Here is a 14,566-nt window from a genome sequence, read left to right as displayed (position 1 = left end):
ATATTCTAAAATGAACTGCACCAAAAACTTTCTAGAAACTCAAATATATAAATGTTGTTATTGATTGGAAAATCGGGATCTAAAATTAATTGGGGTTAACATTAAGGGCCATTTATAATATTATATACATATAGGGATTATATTTAATTCCGTGCTTAAGAAAGATAGTAGACATTTGGTTTAGTGGTTAGTTAATACCTATATGTGGTACAGGACGCGGGTTCAAGTTAAGGTAATGTCATTTTGGTATTATTTGTATTTTTGCGTTAGGTTAAATTAAACAGAAAATTACAAAATTATCCTCATCTTCAACCTTTATTTCTCTACGATTTTTGATGGCCGTTTTTCTTTTTTTCTTTTCACGATTTTACAGTTTCGCTTGATAATCTTATGGATTCACACCTAAATATAATAGATCTATAACCTGAAAGTGATTTCGAATGAGAAACTACAAAACAGTAAGTTTTTTTTTCCGGGGAACTGGCCGTATAAGGTTGGTCAATTCACTACAGTTGCCTCCGCTTCACGTTTATCCGGCTAGTAATCGGTAGCCGTCGAGTAACCACTACGTTAACTTGGTGGATCCCAATCACATTTGTATATGGTGTACATTCGTGTCCTTCCTGTACATTCGTTTAGCAATCGGCCCGAGAATGAAAAGGTGTATTGTATTAAAGGATAGTTTGATTAGTAATGGGCAGTTACAGAAAATTAAATAATGTATATTAAAAGAGAGTTATAAAATTAAAAAAGTGGACATCACTTACTATCAATTGGACATGTTGAAGAATTAATAGAATAGATTTACCGAGATAAATGCGTTGAATACAGATTGGTATGGGAACTATTTAAGAGATTATATAGACACGACTGAATATTGAGTATATTTACTGAGATAAATGCGTTGAATACGTTACTGACCAAAAAGAACTTGGTATGGGAACTATTTGAAAGATTATATATACACGACTGAATACTGAGTATATTTACTGAGATAAATGCGTTGAATGCGTTACTGACCAAAAAGAGCTTGGTAGGGGAACTATTTAATAGTGTTGATATATACACGACTGAATATTGAGTGAAAGGGCCATTCATTCATATACAATACTTTAAGAGAGAAAAAAAGGTTAAAATAGGAATGGGTTTTTTAGCAGTGCTTATTGGTCTCTTGATCATGAGTATGTGTATATGTGTAGCGATGTCTCACGCTCAAGATGATTTCTCTTTAACCGGTTTCGATAACCCAAGAACAACTGTCATGATTATCAATGATCTTGCAGATCCTCCTCTACCATTGAGATATCATTGTAAATCAAGAGACGATGATCTTGGAGACCGAACCATGGCACCAAGAGGATCGTGGTTTTTTCAATTTAAACCTAGTGTTTTTGGAAATACAAAATTCAGTTGCAGTTTCAGCTGGGGAAATGAGTCGCATTATTTCGATATCTACAAACAGAATAGAGACAGATTGTTTGCACGGTTTGGGTGTAGAAGATGTGAGTGGAAGATACGCAAGGCCGGGATTTGTAAACTTAACAAAGACAATGGAATGTTTGATGTTTGTTTTCCTTGGAATTAGGCATTGTTTAAAAGCAATTAGAATATCTCTATTTCCACATATGTTTGTCTACGGCAAATTAATAGAAATAATAATAATATACTAGCCTTTCATCTGCTCACATGCACGGATATATTTTCATCTGCCTTGTATATATCATCATATAAATAATTATAAAATTAATAGCATTTTTATATATACCATCATATAAATAATCACATATATCTATGTTATTTAATCATATTATTTTTATTTGAAATATGTATATAAAATTTAAATTTTGTTTTATGATTATATTAGACAAATGATGTTTTCAGATAATTAAATCAGGCCATCTTTATTTATTTTAAAATAGTATAAATATATAGTTTTTTATAATATAATAGATTTCTACTTTTTAATAATATAAGCTCATAATTTTTTTTATACTGCTATTCATGTTTCCAAATAATATTATTCATTTTTATACCGATATTCATATTTTAAAATAATTTCAAAGATATTTTAGTTTTAATAATATAGATACATATACATTGTATTAACTTGCATGTAACGCTATTTCCGTGATTTATGACTTTTACAATAAAAGAAATTTAGCCATCCTCTTTGACACTAAACACAACAGCAAACAAAGTTAATGGTAATTTTTAAAAGAAAAAAATGACAACGAATTCGTTACAAAACTTGAATGCGTCGATAAAGTCAGGACAGCTGAAATTTAGTTACTTTTAGATGTGACATTGAAAACCAACTCTTACTTATTAGAGAAACCAAGGTGATCTCTTAATGGGCTAGGCCTACGTGAAATGTGAACTCGCCACGTCAACATCCCATTTCAAAAGGAGGTGACATATCTGAGGAGCTTGTCAGAGAGGGAGAGAAAGGGGAGACGGTTGGTTAAGTGAGAGTAAACGTTCACCATTGAAAATATGGCTTCTTCATCATAGCAAAATGGACAGAGATTTTGCTAGCGCAACACTCACCGGAAAAGCTCGATGGTAGGCATGACATAACCGTGGTAACAGACTAACAGCGAGCCAAACTACATAAACCTTGGCTTTCTGGAACTCCTTAGCTACCAGCGACAGAAATCAAGTTCAGATCTGAGCTCAGAGAGGATTCGAAATTTCAACTCCTTACCCTATTTATTTTTCGACTTTTGTTTTACTCATTGTTAGAACTGCAAACGAAAAGAAAGATATAAAGCTCAATAGAATATAGATACTTCCATTCTATATTCTATGCTTGTATTTATATTTTTTAGAAAATTTATCATTAGTAAACAGAAATGCTTGAGCTTACTAAATCCGGTAGTACTACTAATAGTACCATCAAGGTTTTCGTGAAATAGTTATGTATGTTGATAACGTGCTATGCTCTCTTTGAATCACTTGCATTTGTAGCCACTCTTTCGTCTCACTCCCTCAAAACTATTCTTTTCTTCTAAATCATCAATATTCTACCATCCGTTGTTAAACTCAGATTGTTCTTATGTCTTGGTGTCTGTCTTGTTTTATCCGTAACCCTATAAGCCCAAAGCTCTTCACAACAACATTTTTTGATCCATTTGCCTATGAATGTTAGAAGAAAAGAAATAAATATGCACATGTCTTTTGCCCAGAATTTAACAAGACCATTAAGCTGAGCTGAGCCTCTTTTACCTTTAACTCATGCGTATATATGCACGTGTCTTTTTCCCAATAAAATGCACACAAGTCTAGACTTAGGCTACTATATATCTGTTAATCATTTCTTATTTCTCATTACATAATCTACAGATCAAACACCATCAATATTCCACACGGTCTCCACAACCACCATTTTGATCAAATATCATGTAGACTTTGAATGGTAACCAAAAAATAAAGATGAATATTGAGTTCCTTATCATTCCAAAAATAAATTATCATTTATAAGAAATGTTTTTTTCTACTCATTCTTTTTTTTTAGATGAAAATAGAACAAAATTATTCCTTGTTAAATTTAATAAGAAACAAACATTTTTTTTTAATTTCTATTATTTTATTTATATACATTTCTTTCCTATTCGATCTTCTCGTTCTCGAAAAGGTCATCAGTAGGAGCCGTAGACTCTCGTACTCCAATTGAATCTGTAGGTGTGTGTGTGTGTCTTTTTGTTTGGTAGATTGAGAGATTCAAAAGAATGAAAAAAATACCAAGTTAGGGCATTGAATAAGTTACTAAGTTAGCGCATTGAAATGTTACTGAGTGGGCTTGAAAAGGGACTAATTAAAATTGATTAGTTATTCGTATTTCAAGACTAAAGTGCATTAAAAATATTACTAAGTTAGCGCATTAAATATTTTACTGAGTTAGTACACTGAATATACTAATGAGGAACAAAACTTAGGTTCATCCCTTAGAGTGAACCTCTATATTCACCTAACAATAAAATTTAGTTATTTGAGATTTGATCTATACTATTAAAGTAGATGCATGTTTATGAATCTGCCCCTAAAATTTCTAAGTAATTACAAAAATTGTATTCTTTTTTTCCAGCATTATTTGCAACCAATCAAAAGTTATTATTTTTTAATTACATTAAAAAATATTTAATATAATTCAATTCTTATTCTTTTTGAAAATTTTGTTTCCTAAATGTTTGCACCATATCTTTTCAAAAAATATTTCACATTCTTAGTTATTTTAAAGAATTTATTAAATGAAACCTCAAAATAAAATCAAGTTGAAATAACAAATGATTAAATCAACAAATCATTATACGTGTATGAATTATCTCAACTCCTTAAAAATAGTTTCATTTAAAATAAAAGTTAAGTCACATAAACTAAATTTAATAAAACTATAGAAATGTTTTTGAAACGCACAATGAATTTTTCAATATAAGAGTGTTGAAAATATAAAATATTTTAATTTAAATTAAAAAACCAGAATAAGTTTAACTTCGGTTTAAATAGATAAAATCATATTACGGGTTATAATTATTTAGAGTCTTCTAAATATTTAGTCATATTAAAATAACAAAATAAGTCATATAAGTAAATTTAAATAATATTTCATAAAAAGTTCAAAATATATAATTTATCAGAAATCATAATTTTTATTACATAAAATCATTTTCCAACAAAAAATTTACTCGCCCTTTTTAATGTCGGATCAAAAATCTAGTATCTCTTAAAAGAGGAAACCAAATAATAAGAATTTAATGAAATAAAATTATGTATTTAGATAAATAAAAAATAGTAGCAATTATAAAAAAAAATATTTTTCTTCAGTATTGATAAATCTATCGGCAAATACTAAACCCTAAACTCTAAATTATAAATACTAAACTCTAAATCTTTGGGGAAAGTCTAAACCCTTAAATTTAAACCAAACCCTAAATCATAAACTAAATCCTAAGCCCTAAACCCTAAATCATGACCTCTAATACTAAACTCTAAATCCTAAATTCCAAAATGGTCTATGGTTTAGGATTAAAGGTTTAGGATTTAGTATAAAAATACATAATTTTAAGAGATATAAAAAATATTTTTTTTTGATAATTGACTATTTTTTATTATCTAAATACATAATTTTATTTCATTAAATTTTTATTGTTTGGTTTCTTTTTTAAGAGATATCAAATCTCAAATAACTAAATTCTATTAGTGAGTAAATCTAGAGGTTCACCATAGAGGGTGAACCTAAATTTTGTTCATTACTGAGTGAGAATGACACGAAAACTAATTAAGAACTATGAGACTATATATACACAACTCAGTACTGACTGAAAAAGCCATTCATATACAATACTTTCATATTACAAAAGAACAGAAAAAGTACAAAAAATAAGAAAATGGGTTCTTTAGTAGTGCTTATTGGTCTCTTGATCATGCCTATGTGTATATGTATGACGATGTCTCACGCTCCAAATGCTTTCACTCCAAACGGTTTCGACAACCCACGAACAACTGTGGTGATCATCAATGATCTTGGAGGTTCTCTGCCATTGAGATACCATTGTAAATCAAAGGACGATGATCTTGGAGACCAAACTATGCCACCAAGAGGATCGTGGTTCTTTGAATTTAAACCTAGTGTTTTCGGTAATACACAATTTTATTGCAGTTTTAGCTGGGGAAACGAGTTGCATTATTTCGATATCTACAGACAGGATAGAGACCGATTGTTTGCAAAGTTTGGGTGTAGAAGATGTGAGTGGAAGATACACAAGAACGGGCCTTGTAAACTTAACAAAGACAATGGAATGTTTGATGTTTGTCTTCCTTGGAATTAACCATTTGTTTTAAAACAATTAACAAAATCTCTCTATGTTCACCTCTTTTTTCTAATAGCAAATTAACAAAAATAATAAAAATATGTTTATCAACTAGACCAGGCCTATTACAGAGATCATATCCAAGAGTTTACAATGGAGGTGACCAATATTAAATAAAAAACGTATATTTCATTAATTGTTTTACTCATTGTTAATCCATATATCGTATAAACTCAATAAATCAATAGCATTGTTTAATCCATATGCAGATATGCTTGTGAATGCAGACTACAAGTGACACGATACCATGTAAAAACACACAATTATGTATGACAATATTACACTCACACAGACATAAACATACAAAGACCACTCTTGCTCTCAAAATAATAATCAGACCCCAGTTCCAGCCATATTAATGAGGTCAAATATAAAGATAAGTGTAACAATAAAAGCACAATCGACATTAGGGTAAACTGTAGCCACTAATTTCTCATCTCCTTCGTGTACCTGTATATCACATACGTATACTTGTAAGAAAAAAAAACAACTTAAAGATCTATAGGAAACGTTTTCGTCGCGTCTAGTGTTAATTAATTTACCTGAGCGATTACTTTCGTGGAATCTCCAACATAGATTGTGCATGCACGCTTCATAAACCGACCTTTAATAGTGAAGTCACAAGACGCTTCTTTGGTCTGGTTATGTTTCAAGAATACTTCAACTCTTGTTTTTAGTTGAACCGATGAGGATCTTTTAACCGTGAATATCTTATCATCTAAATTACCTCCTCTATACACTTGCCATCGGTCGTGCTTACTAGTCACCTTTTACATAAAATTTTATTCCCAAAACATAACCAAAAGTCAACAAAAAAACTACCGATAAACAAAAAGAAAATATAAATAAGGGTGAAAGAAACTAAATAGACCTTCATTTTCATGGTGACGATGGGAGAGTCATTAGGATCAAGCAAAATCCTCTTGTTGTGGAGACCGAAAAGAGGCGTTTTGACTTTAAACACTTTGCTTCCGGTCGTGTCTTTCACCGTATCTCCGATGATGGTAAGATCTGAAGGCTGAGGACGAACAAACTCAGATCCTATGATTGGTATCGTGTTGCTCCTGTTATTGAGATCTTGTTCTGCCATTATTGGTGTCTTGGTCCAAAGAGATGATGATAATAAAAGAGAAGTTCAATCAAGTTTGAATTTATTTGGTTAGGACCTTTTCTTTTCTACACTAAAATACTCATTAAATTCGAATTCAATGGTGTATAGCTGTGTATAATTGATTTAAACATGCTGTATTTCTGTGTAGATAAGATTTCGAAGCGTTTCAATAATTAAAAAATCAACAGGTTCATTTGTTTATTTGGCTATCAAATATGTGTATATACCACTTCAATATTTAGTGCTAGCTATTGAGAAGAAAGAAGGCTATCATCACTTACAGGATTGAAAAAAGAAGAAGATGAGAGTAAAGGAGGACAACACGTATGACCTCTTGATAAGGACAAAAATGTGACAGCCATGTAGCTATGTTGAAAATATGGCTGGATCTAGAAATCCCCAAATTTTGATTGTTTTCATATGAATATATGCACCTAAATAACGAAAAAAATAAAAATAAACTCCCGAAATCTCAGATCCTACCCTTACCCTGGTTGAAATGTGACAATCATATTTTAGTAATAATCAATTATAGACTATATAATTAACTTATGGGGTATTGTAAGTATTTTCCTATATATAATCTGTTTTTTTTCTGTTCAACTCCTATAATCTGTTAATCATAAACAAACTCCAAGATTATGCCGAACATTTTCAAATATTTGTGTTGTTCATTCATGATCAATTTCAATTTCAGTTTCATACCACCTGAGAAAATGAACTTGAATAGAGAGCATTCAACATTTTGGTTTGTTCGTTTTAGGTTTTAAAAAAAAATGTTGTCTCAGTTTACTCAAAACGACACCGTTTAACAAACACTCTCCTGAGGTTTAGACAAAAAAAAAAAAAAGCTATTGTCGTCGTTGCGGTCACTCTCTTCCCCGGACACAAAGCGTGGCATGAGAGGCTTTGCTTCTTCTTCAGCTTCCAGGGCGGCAGCATCGAAACCGTCCCAATCCATGAATCAAAAACCCTTATCCCCCTCCTCAGGTAAACCCACAAACCCTATCGACCAGCGTCACATTTCCCAAATCATACGAAGAAAAGATTGGTTCTTGATCCCACAAACCCTATCGACCAGCCTATTACAGAACCAAGAAAACCCATTACACTCCCTCCGAGTCTACCTCTGGGTCTCCAACACAAACCCGGTTTACTACTCCAAGGATCAGTCTTTAAAAACCGCTATGGGGAACGTCCTCTTCCGTAAAGGCCCTCCCTTGCGATCTCCAAGGAGCTGCTCAAGGAGGTTAGGGATTCGGGGTTTAGGATCAGTGACGAGCTGATGTGTGTTTTGATCGGAAGCTGGGGGAAGCTTGGTTTAGCCAAGTACTGCAACGGCGTCTTGGCGGAGATGAAGCCGAGCACGAGGCTTTACAACGCTGTGATCGATGCCTTTAGTGAAGTCTAACGAAGCTACGGTGAGGACTTTGGTTCATGGAGTGTTCCGCTGCTTGCCTAAGTTTGAAGCTTTCGAGGTTTTGGTTTAGGGTTTATGGAGAAAGAGACGAGCTTGGAGTTGCGGAGAGTGGGGTGTGATGCTGTGTTGTGTTGTCTTTCGAGCAGCTCAATGGGGAAAGAGACTGCTCTGTTCTCGAGGAAGAAGATAAGCCAGGGTTTGATGGTTATCTTGCGGTGGTTCAAGCTCTGTTGAATGCTCGTAGATCCTCTGAAGGCGACTGTTATGTGAGACGGATGTGTGTTGAGGGGATTATATCAAGCGTGTATGATTATAACGCGGTGATTGACTGTCTCTCCAAGGCTAGACGTACAGAGGGTGGAGCTATGTACTTAACAAAGATGCGGAATAGAGGTATATATATCTCCAAGTCTCGTAACTTTCAATACTCTTCTTGGTGGGTATAGTACAAAGGGAGATGTGAAGAAGGTTCGAGAAGTAGTAGAGAAGCTTCTGGAACATGGTTGCAGGCCAGACGTGATCACTTTCAGTTCGATTATAAACTGACTCTGTCGTGCGAAGGAGACAAAAGATGCGTTTGAGTGTTTCAAGGAGATGTTGGAATGGGGGATTGAGCCGAATGAGATCACGTATAATATTCTAATTCGCTCCTCTTGATCCTTGGGGGATACTGGTAGATCGGTGAAGCTGTTTGCAGAGATGAGGGAGAAGGGGTTGAGTCCTGACGTTTATGCGTACAATGCGGTTATTCAGGGTTTTTGTAGGATGAGGAAGGTAATGAAAGGTGAGGAGTTGTTTAAAACGATGCTGAGGGTTGGTTTGAAACCAGATAATTATACGTACACCACGCTCATCAAAGCGCTAAGTGAACGTGGTAGAGAGAGTGAAGCAAGAGAGATGTTTAGTTTGATGGAGAGGCATGAATGTGTGCCAGATTCGTATACTAAGCGTCTTGTTGAAGAACTTGACCTGAGAATAAGTAAACTCGAGAGAGAAACAGTGTCTGCCTCATAGAAAAATCTGTCTTTAGTGAAGGATTTTGAATATTCCAGTGGAGGATAAGGTGGGACCAAAATGGTTTAACCGATCTGAAGAATTGGTACGAAGGGAGAAACAGAGCATGAGTGGAGAAACCAGAGCAGAGTTTTAAGTTAGTACATGACAGTTAGCTCAATGCAAAAGATGTTTGTATTTCTTACACTTGGATGGCTTCATCCCCAAATGTACCATTACAGTATAACGTTATAGAAAACGAATAATGTTTTTTCATGAGTACTCATAAGACTTATCGTGTGTTCAAGTGCCTAACCGTCCTGAGAGTTACAAAAGTTAATCATCTTGTATCACACTCTCTTGTGTTTAAGCTACTACTGCTGCTCTTGCTTGGCTGATGTTTGCTTCTTTGTAATAACCTCTGATATTTGGGTAAAGTAATTCCACTTTGTGCAAGTAAATCACATTGATCCCGTAGAATCATTTATCTAGTTTTTGGGGCGATCCTACGGGAATTAAGATACTTAAACTTGACTAAAATAGTTGCATTAGCTCTTGAGGTATTATTATACCTAAATATCGATAGTTAATATAGGTTGGCATTAAGAAAAATAGTATGATCAACTCTTTTATTTTAATATAGGATGGTATTAAAAAATAGCATGATCAACTCTTTGATTGTTGGTAACTTGAACTCTTCCATATTCGAAATATGCATTTCTAGGAGCATTACGATCTGCAGCTCAAATGGTCTCTTATGAAGTCTCTATTGATCTGCAGCTAATGAATCTTTGTACATCTTCATCATTCTTTCTAGTTTCAACAGGGATCTATGTAAGGTCATCTTCTAGTAGTATAAAACTGATGCCTCATGGTCATGGGCTTGGACTATTGAATTAGACCCACTGGACTTTTTTATTGATATATGTATTTTTCTATTGCTAGCATAAGATATCATATATGCAGTCTTTGTTTAATGAGGAAAGAGATTTTTCTTCAGTAGTCTCATTTTCATCTTTAATAAAAGAAAGAAAAACAAATTAAACTTCGATCTTCCCTCGTTTTTTTTCTACAGATTATTTGAGTAGAGTTGTGGCGGGGTGGTTCAAAAGTAATTATATTAAAAGTCCCGGCTCAAGATTTTTTTAGTAAATGCACCACATCCGAAAAACTAGGGTCGCCTTCCTCCCCAATTATAAAAGCAATCTCCGTTTTTTTTTTTTGTCCGTTCATAACCCATTCGCCCTTTCTCTCTCTTCCTTATCATCAAAACTTGCTCTCATCTGATCTGATCGGCGCTTTTTAAAAATGTCAGAAACATCAGCTGAAACTAAAATCAAGGTTGATTCCACCGGAGAGTTATCAGATGTCGATAACGAGAATTGCAGTAGTAACGGCGAGACGAAGAGGACTTGCGTTGATTGCGGGACGTTTAAAACTCCTCTCTGGCGCGGTGGCCCTGCCGGACCAAAGGTGAGAAGATTTTTTTTTTTTTTTTTTTAAATAAGTTACACAAGTTTTAACGTATAAGCAGCTGTCAATGAAAAACTTTAGTAGATTTAGGAAGACAGCTTCTTTCGAATGAAATCAGTAATTACTGAAATTAGAAAACACGTTTTCCATTTTTTGAATTTTCATTAATTCAAAAGGAAAGTGAGTATAAAAATCTTCACTAGGCAAGAGGAGTTAATTAATAGTTGTTTATAAAAAAACAACATAAACTAAGTAGATTTCAGTTTGAATTTTAGTAAAAGTTTGGTTATCAAAAAATAATATTTTTTTTTTAAAAATAAAAACGGTGGAACGTTAAAATACTCGGTTAGAGAGCATGCTCTAATCATCGGGTTGTCGTGTGGTCCGCTTCCAGATAATTACGATAGAAAGTCAAGTCGTTGTGACTTTATCAAAAAACATTTTGGAGGGACCTCCAAAATAGATTTCTTAACTGTGAAGAAGAAGTTAGAGGCTATGACAGAAGAAGAAGGTGAAGGTGATGATCGCTTAAAAATTGCTGTCTTGTACTTCTTGACATCTGTTATCGCCGGAAAGAAGAAACAAATTACAAAAATAGATGACTTTTTGGTAAACATAGTTGATGATCTGCCTCTTTGTAGACGCTTTCCTTGGGGAAGCTATACGTTTAAGAACTGTGTTGCAAAAATCCGAAACTACGTAGAAAACCAAAAAGGCATTCCGAATACTTCATTTTGTTTTGAGGGATTTTACCTTGATTTGGAGGTATATACTTTTCTTATCTCTTTAGAATTTTTCTGGTTTGCATAGATTTTTTTTCTGATCTTTTGAGTCATTTGCAGCGCTTGGCGTTTGAGAGCATTCCAAACCTGAAGAATTCACATCTAAAAGATGTAGCGGAAGCAAATAATGCATATCCTCGAATGTGCAAAAGTCATTTCGTTGACTACGATCTTAGAGGTTTTCCTCTAGAGCGCATATATGAGCATCTTGGCGAAACCAAGGTTAGTCGAGCTTCTCAACCTATTCTCTTCTCAATCCAACATATTGGTTCTGGAAACTATTTTAATAGGAAATACACAGTATGGCCATAAATTTTGTAACTATTTTTATAGGAAATTCAGAGTATCTTGGAACCTGAAGCAGATGAACAACATCTTGTGGCCAACATAGTTGAAAACGCTGATTATGTTGACAGAAGAGTTACCTGGAATGCTGCTCTAAGAGATAATCAGGTCGTGTGTTGGAAAGATCTCTATGATAGAGATGTGTCAAATCGAGAAATAGAAATGACGACGAAAGAAAATGATAAAGAAGCTCAAGTTGGGAGAAGAGGTCAAGTTCAGAAAGCAGTGCCAAGAAAAAAAGATGACATATATATGAATCGCCTTAAACGGCAGCTTTACCGGAGAATTGACCAGAGGGTTGCGGAAGTGGGAAAAAGTCTTTTGAATCCGTCTCAGTCTAATATCAAGGAAAGAGAAGAGGAAAGAGAACATGGGCTAGGGACTGTAGGTGGAATGGATCATTTTGCTCGCGAAGTTCTAACGAATGTTACTCCCATGCACCCTTCAGCGTCTCGTTCTCCTACTATTCCCGTGATTGACGCAGGAAAGCAGAAGGGAACGCGTGAGATTTTGAAGTGCTACTTGATCAACCCTAATGGTAGTAAGGATGTTGTTGCAATAGGGGTTAGAGATCCAAGCCGTTTAGTTATCTACAGTGTACCCGTGAAGCCTCATGAAGTTGTTGTGACAGTTTCTGAGGTCAAGATAGACATACCTGTTTGGGAACCAAAAGATGACGTTGAGATGCTAAGTAATGCAGTTGGCGCATACATTGTCTGGCCAAAGGACAGTGTATTACCTTATGAGGATGAGGATGAAGAAGACAAGGCAGAAGACGATCAACGCACAAGAAAAAGAAAAAGAGGAAAAGCAGAAGAGTCACCACAGAGTTTACAGCCTTCATATTCCCCCTCTTTTCAGTCTCTCGACGAGCCGGAACAGACGGGAGCGAACCAAGAAGATGACGGTCAGCTACAGCTTCATCAGAAGCCATTGAAGGTCTATGTGAGGCAAGAGAAAGTGACTTGTTTCTTTGAGAGGCTGGTGGGTAATGAGCAGGTTGCACTCAGGACACGAAATCAACTTGGAAATGGAAGGAAGAAGCCATATATAACCCAGGGTGGACGCAAAATTTATAGTCCAGACAGGTTCACGTTTGCCACATATGAGTAAATGGACGCTGGTTCTGATGTTTAAGACACAGAAGTTTGAGTTGACTCTGTGTTTCAAATGGTCCGTGTTATTAATGAGATTTAATAAATTTCAAATAATTCCAATGTCAATGTATGTAATATAACACATGAGATAAAGTTACTTTATCAAATGTACTTCACTTAATAGTTAAAAGATGGATGATGTCTCACCAGCCATTATTCATTTAAAAACAAACCAGACTTCAGCTTTTGAAGGGTTACGCAATACCTCATGATTTAGTTTGTAGCAAGAGCATACTTTCGAAACATTCCATTTCCAGTAGAGTTTAACAAGAAGAACGGGACATAATCGTAACAAGTTTAACTAGTGCGGATTACATCAGCTAGACAAACTTAGAAATCATACAAACATTCCAAAAAGAACCACCACCAGTCCTGGTCGTAGAGTTTGCATGCATTTTCCCCCGGTAGAGATGACAGCATATTGCTAACAGATTCATACATACTTGAGCCGAGGCTTACTGGATCAATATGCACTATCACAAGAGCGATGGGAGCCAATGCTGCTATTGTTACGATCACGGCAGCCTCGTCTAAATCGGTAATGTCCTTCTCCGGAATATTAGTCAATTTGCACATCCATTTATACAACTTGTCGGCAATCATAATAATTTTGTTTATGAATTCCAGATTCTGACTACTCTTATTCAGAATGTACTGTTTTGTAGCCTTTCCTGCAGACTCTACTGTTTCTTTAACGAAGAGAGTAGTTCACATGATGACAATATCACCAAGATTACCGAAATCGCGACTGGTTTGGCCACCATCCAATTTTTCCATAAGTCTAATTGTAGCCATTGTCTTCTCCTTAAGCAAGATATCATTGTTGGCCAGAGACTGTCTAAGCTCATCCAATGCTTTATATGCAATTTCTGTGTCCACCTCTCTCCGCTTCAATCTCTTTGCAACATCTGCCTCCACATTTTGGACCGTCTCTTTAGTAAAGATTCCTCCTCTTCCAAAACCAACACAGTTTTCAGTTTCATCCTCTCTCTGCTTCAGTTTGTTTGCAAGACTTGACTCCGCATTTTGGGTCGTCTCATGAGTAAGGCTTTTTCTTCCAACATCAACACATTTTTAAATTTGATCTATAAGACCTTGAAATTTGTCTGGCGGGATGGAGGACGTAACAGGGAATGTCCTCTTAGTACTAAGCCATTGGTTTCTTAACAATGATAGGAGAGAGCACTAACTCCACTTCATTGTTTTGAGCTGACAGAAAATAAAAGAGAAATTTCTCAAATTGCATAATCAACTCAAGGTATCAAAATTAATGCCGCCAAACCAAAAGAAAAAAGAACACAGAGAAGACAAAAAACTAGTAATACTAACAAAATCATCAAACAAGAAAATGTTCAAATTCAGAAACAAGAGCGATGGGAGCCAACAATGATATCTTGCTTAAGGAGAAGACAATGGCT

The 14,566-nt window shown here is 34.8% G+C and overlaps 2 protein-coding genes and 1 pseudogene across 3 annotated transcripts; 2 read left to right on the top strand and 1 right to left on the bottom strand.

The window, feature by feature from the left end:
• The first annotated feature begins 5,384 nt into the window (after positions 1 to 5,384).
• Positions 5,385 to 5,825, top strand: LOC108807675 (S-protein homolog 2-like). The gene has a single exon (XM_018579934.1). The coding sequence runs from the start codon at positions 5,385 to 5,387 to the stop codon at positions 5,823 to 5,825; it is 441 nt and encodes a 146-aa protein (XP_018435436.1).
• A 205-nt stretch (positions 5,826 to 6,030) lies between these two features.
• Positions 6,031 to 7,160, bottom strand: LOC108810277 (protein LURP-one-related 13-like). Of its 2 annotated transcripts, none has more exons than XM_056999958.1 (3): positions 6,739 to 7,160; positions 6,422 to 6,634; positions 6,031 to 6,317 (listed from the first exon to the last, which is right to left on the bottom strand). In XM_056999958.1, exons 1-3 carry the CDS (start codon positions 6,955 to 6,957, stop codon positions 6,201 to 6,203), a joined length of 549 nt encoding a protein of 182 aa, XP_056855938.1. In that variant the 5' UTR covers positions 6,958 to 7,160; the 3' UTR covers positions 6,031 to 6,200. The 2 variants fall into 2 exon arrangements, with proteins under 2 accessions (XP_056855938.1, XP_018437902.1); XM_018582400.2 differs by having other exon boundaries at positions 6,410 to 6,634; positions 6,739 to 7,153.
• Positions 7,161 to 7,864: 704 nt separating this feature from the next.
• On the top strand, positions 7,865 to 9,673 carry LOC108807674 (putative pentatricopeptide repeat-containing protein At3g16890, mitochondrial; annotated as a pseudogene).
• Positions 9,674 to 14,566: the final 4,893 nt, after the last annotated feature.

Source organism: Raphanus sativus, unplaced genomic scaffold (genome assembly GCF_000801105.2).
Source record: "Raphanus sativus cultivar WK10039 unplaced genomic scaffold, ASM80110v3 Scaffold2208, whole genome shotgun sequence".
NCBI lineage: Eukaryota > Viridiplantae > Streptophyta > Magnoliopsida > Brassicales > Brassicaceae > Raphanus > Raphanus sativus.
Note: the sequence above shows the minus strand (reverse complement) of the source record. Positions and strands in the feature narration are given on the sequence as shown.

What these genes read in the sequence shown, in the direction of transcription:
- LOC108807675 (XM_018579934.1), top strand. Translation starts at nt 5,385, where the DNA reads ATGGGTTCTTTAGTAGTGCTTATTGGTCTCTTGATCATGCCTATGTGT.
- LOC108810277 (XM_018582400.2), bottom strand. Translation starts at nt 6,957, where the DNA reads ATGGCAGAACAAGATCTCAATAACAGGAGCAACACGATACCAATCATA. An exon ending in TCGTCACCATGAAAATGAAG is followed by an intron (nt 6,635 to 6,738) that starts GTCTATTTAGTT and finishes TTTATGTAAAAG; the next exon opens with GTGACTAGTAAGCACGACCG. An exon ending in CCACGAAAGTAATCGCTCAG is followed by an intron (nt 6,318 to 6,409) that starts GTAAATTAATTA and finishes TGTGATATACAG; the next exon opens with GTACACGAAGGAGATGAGAA.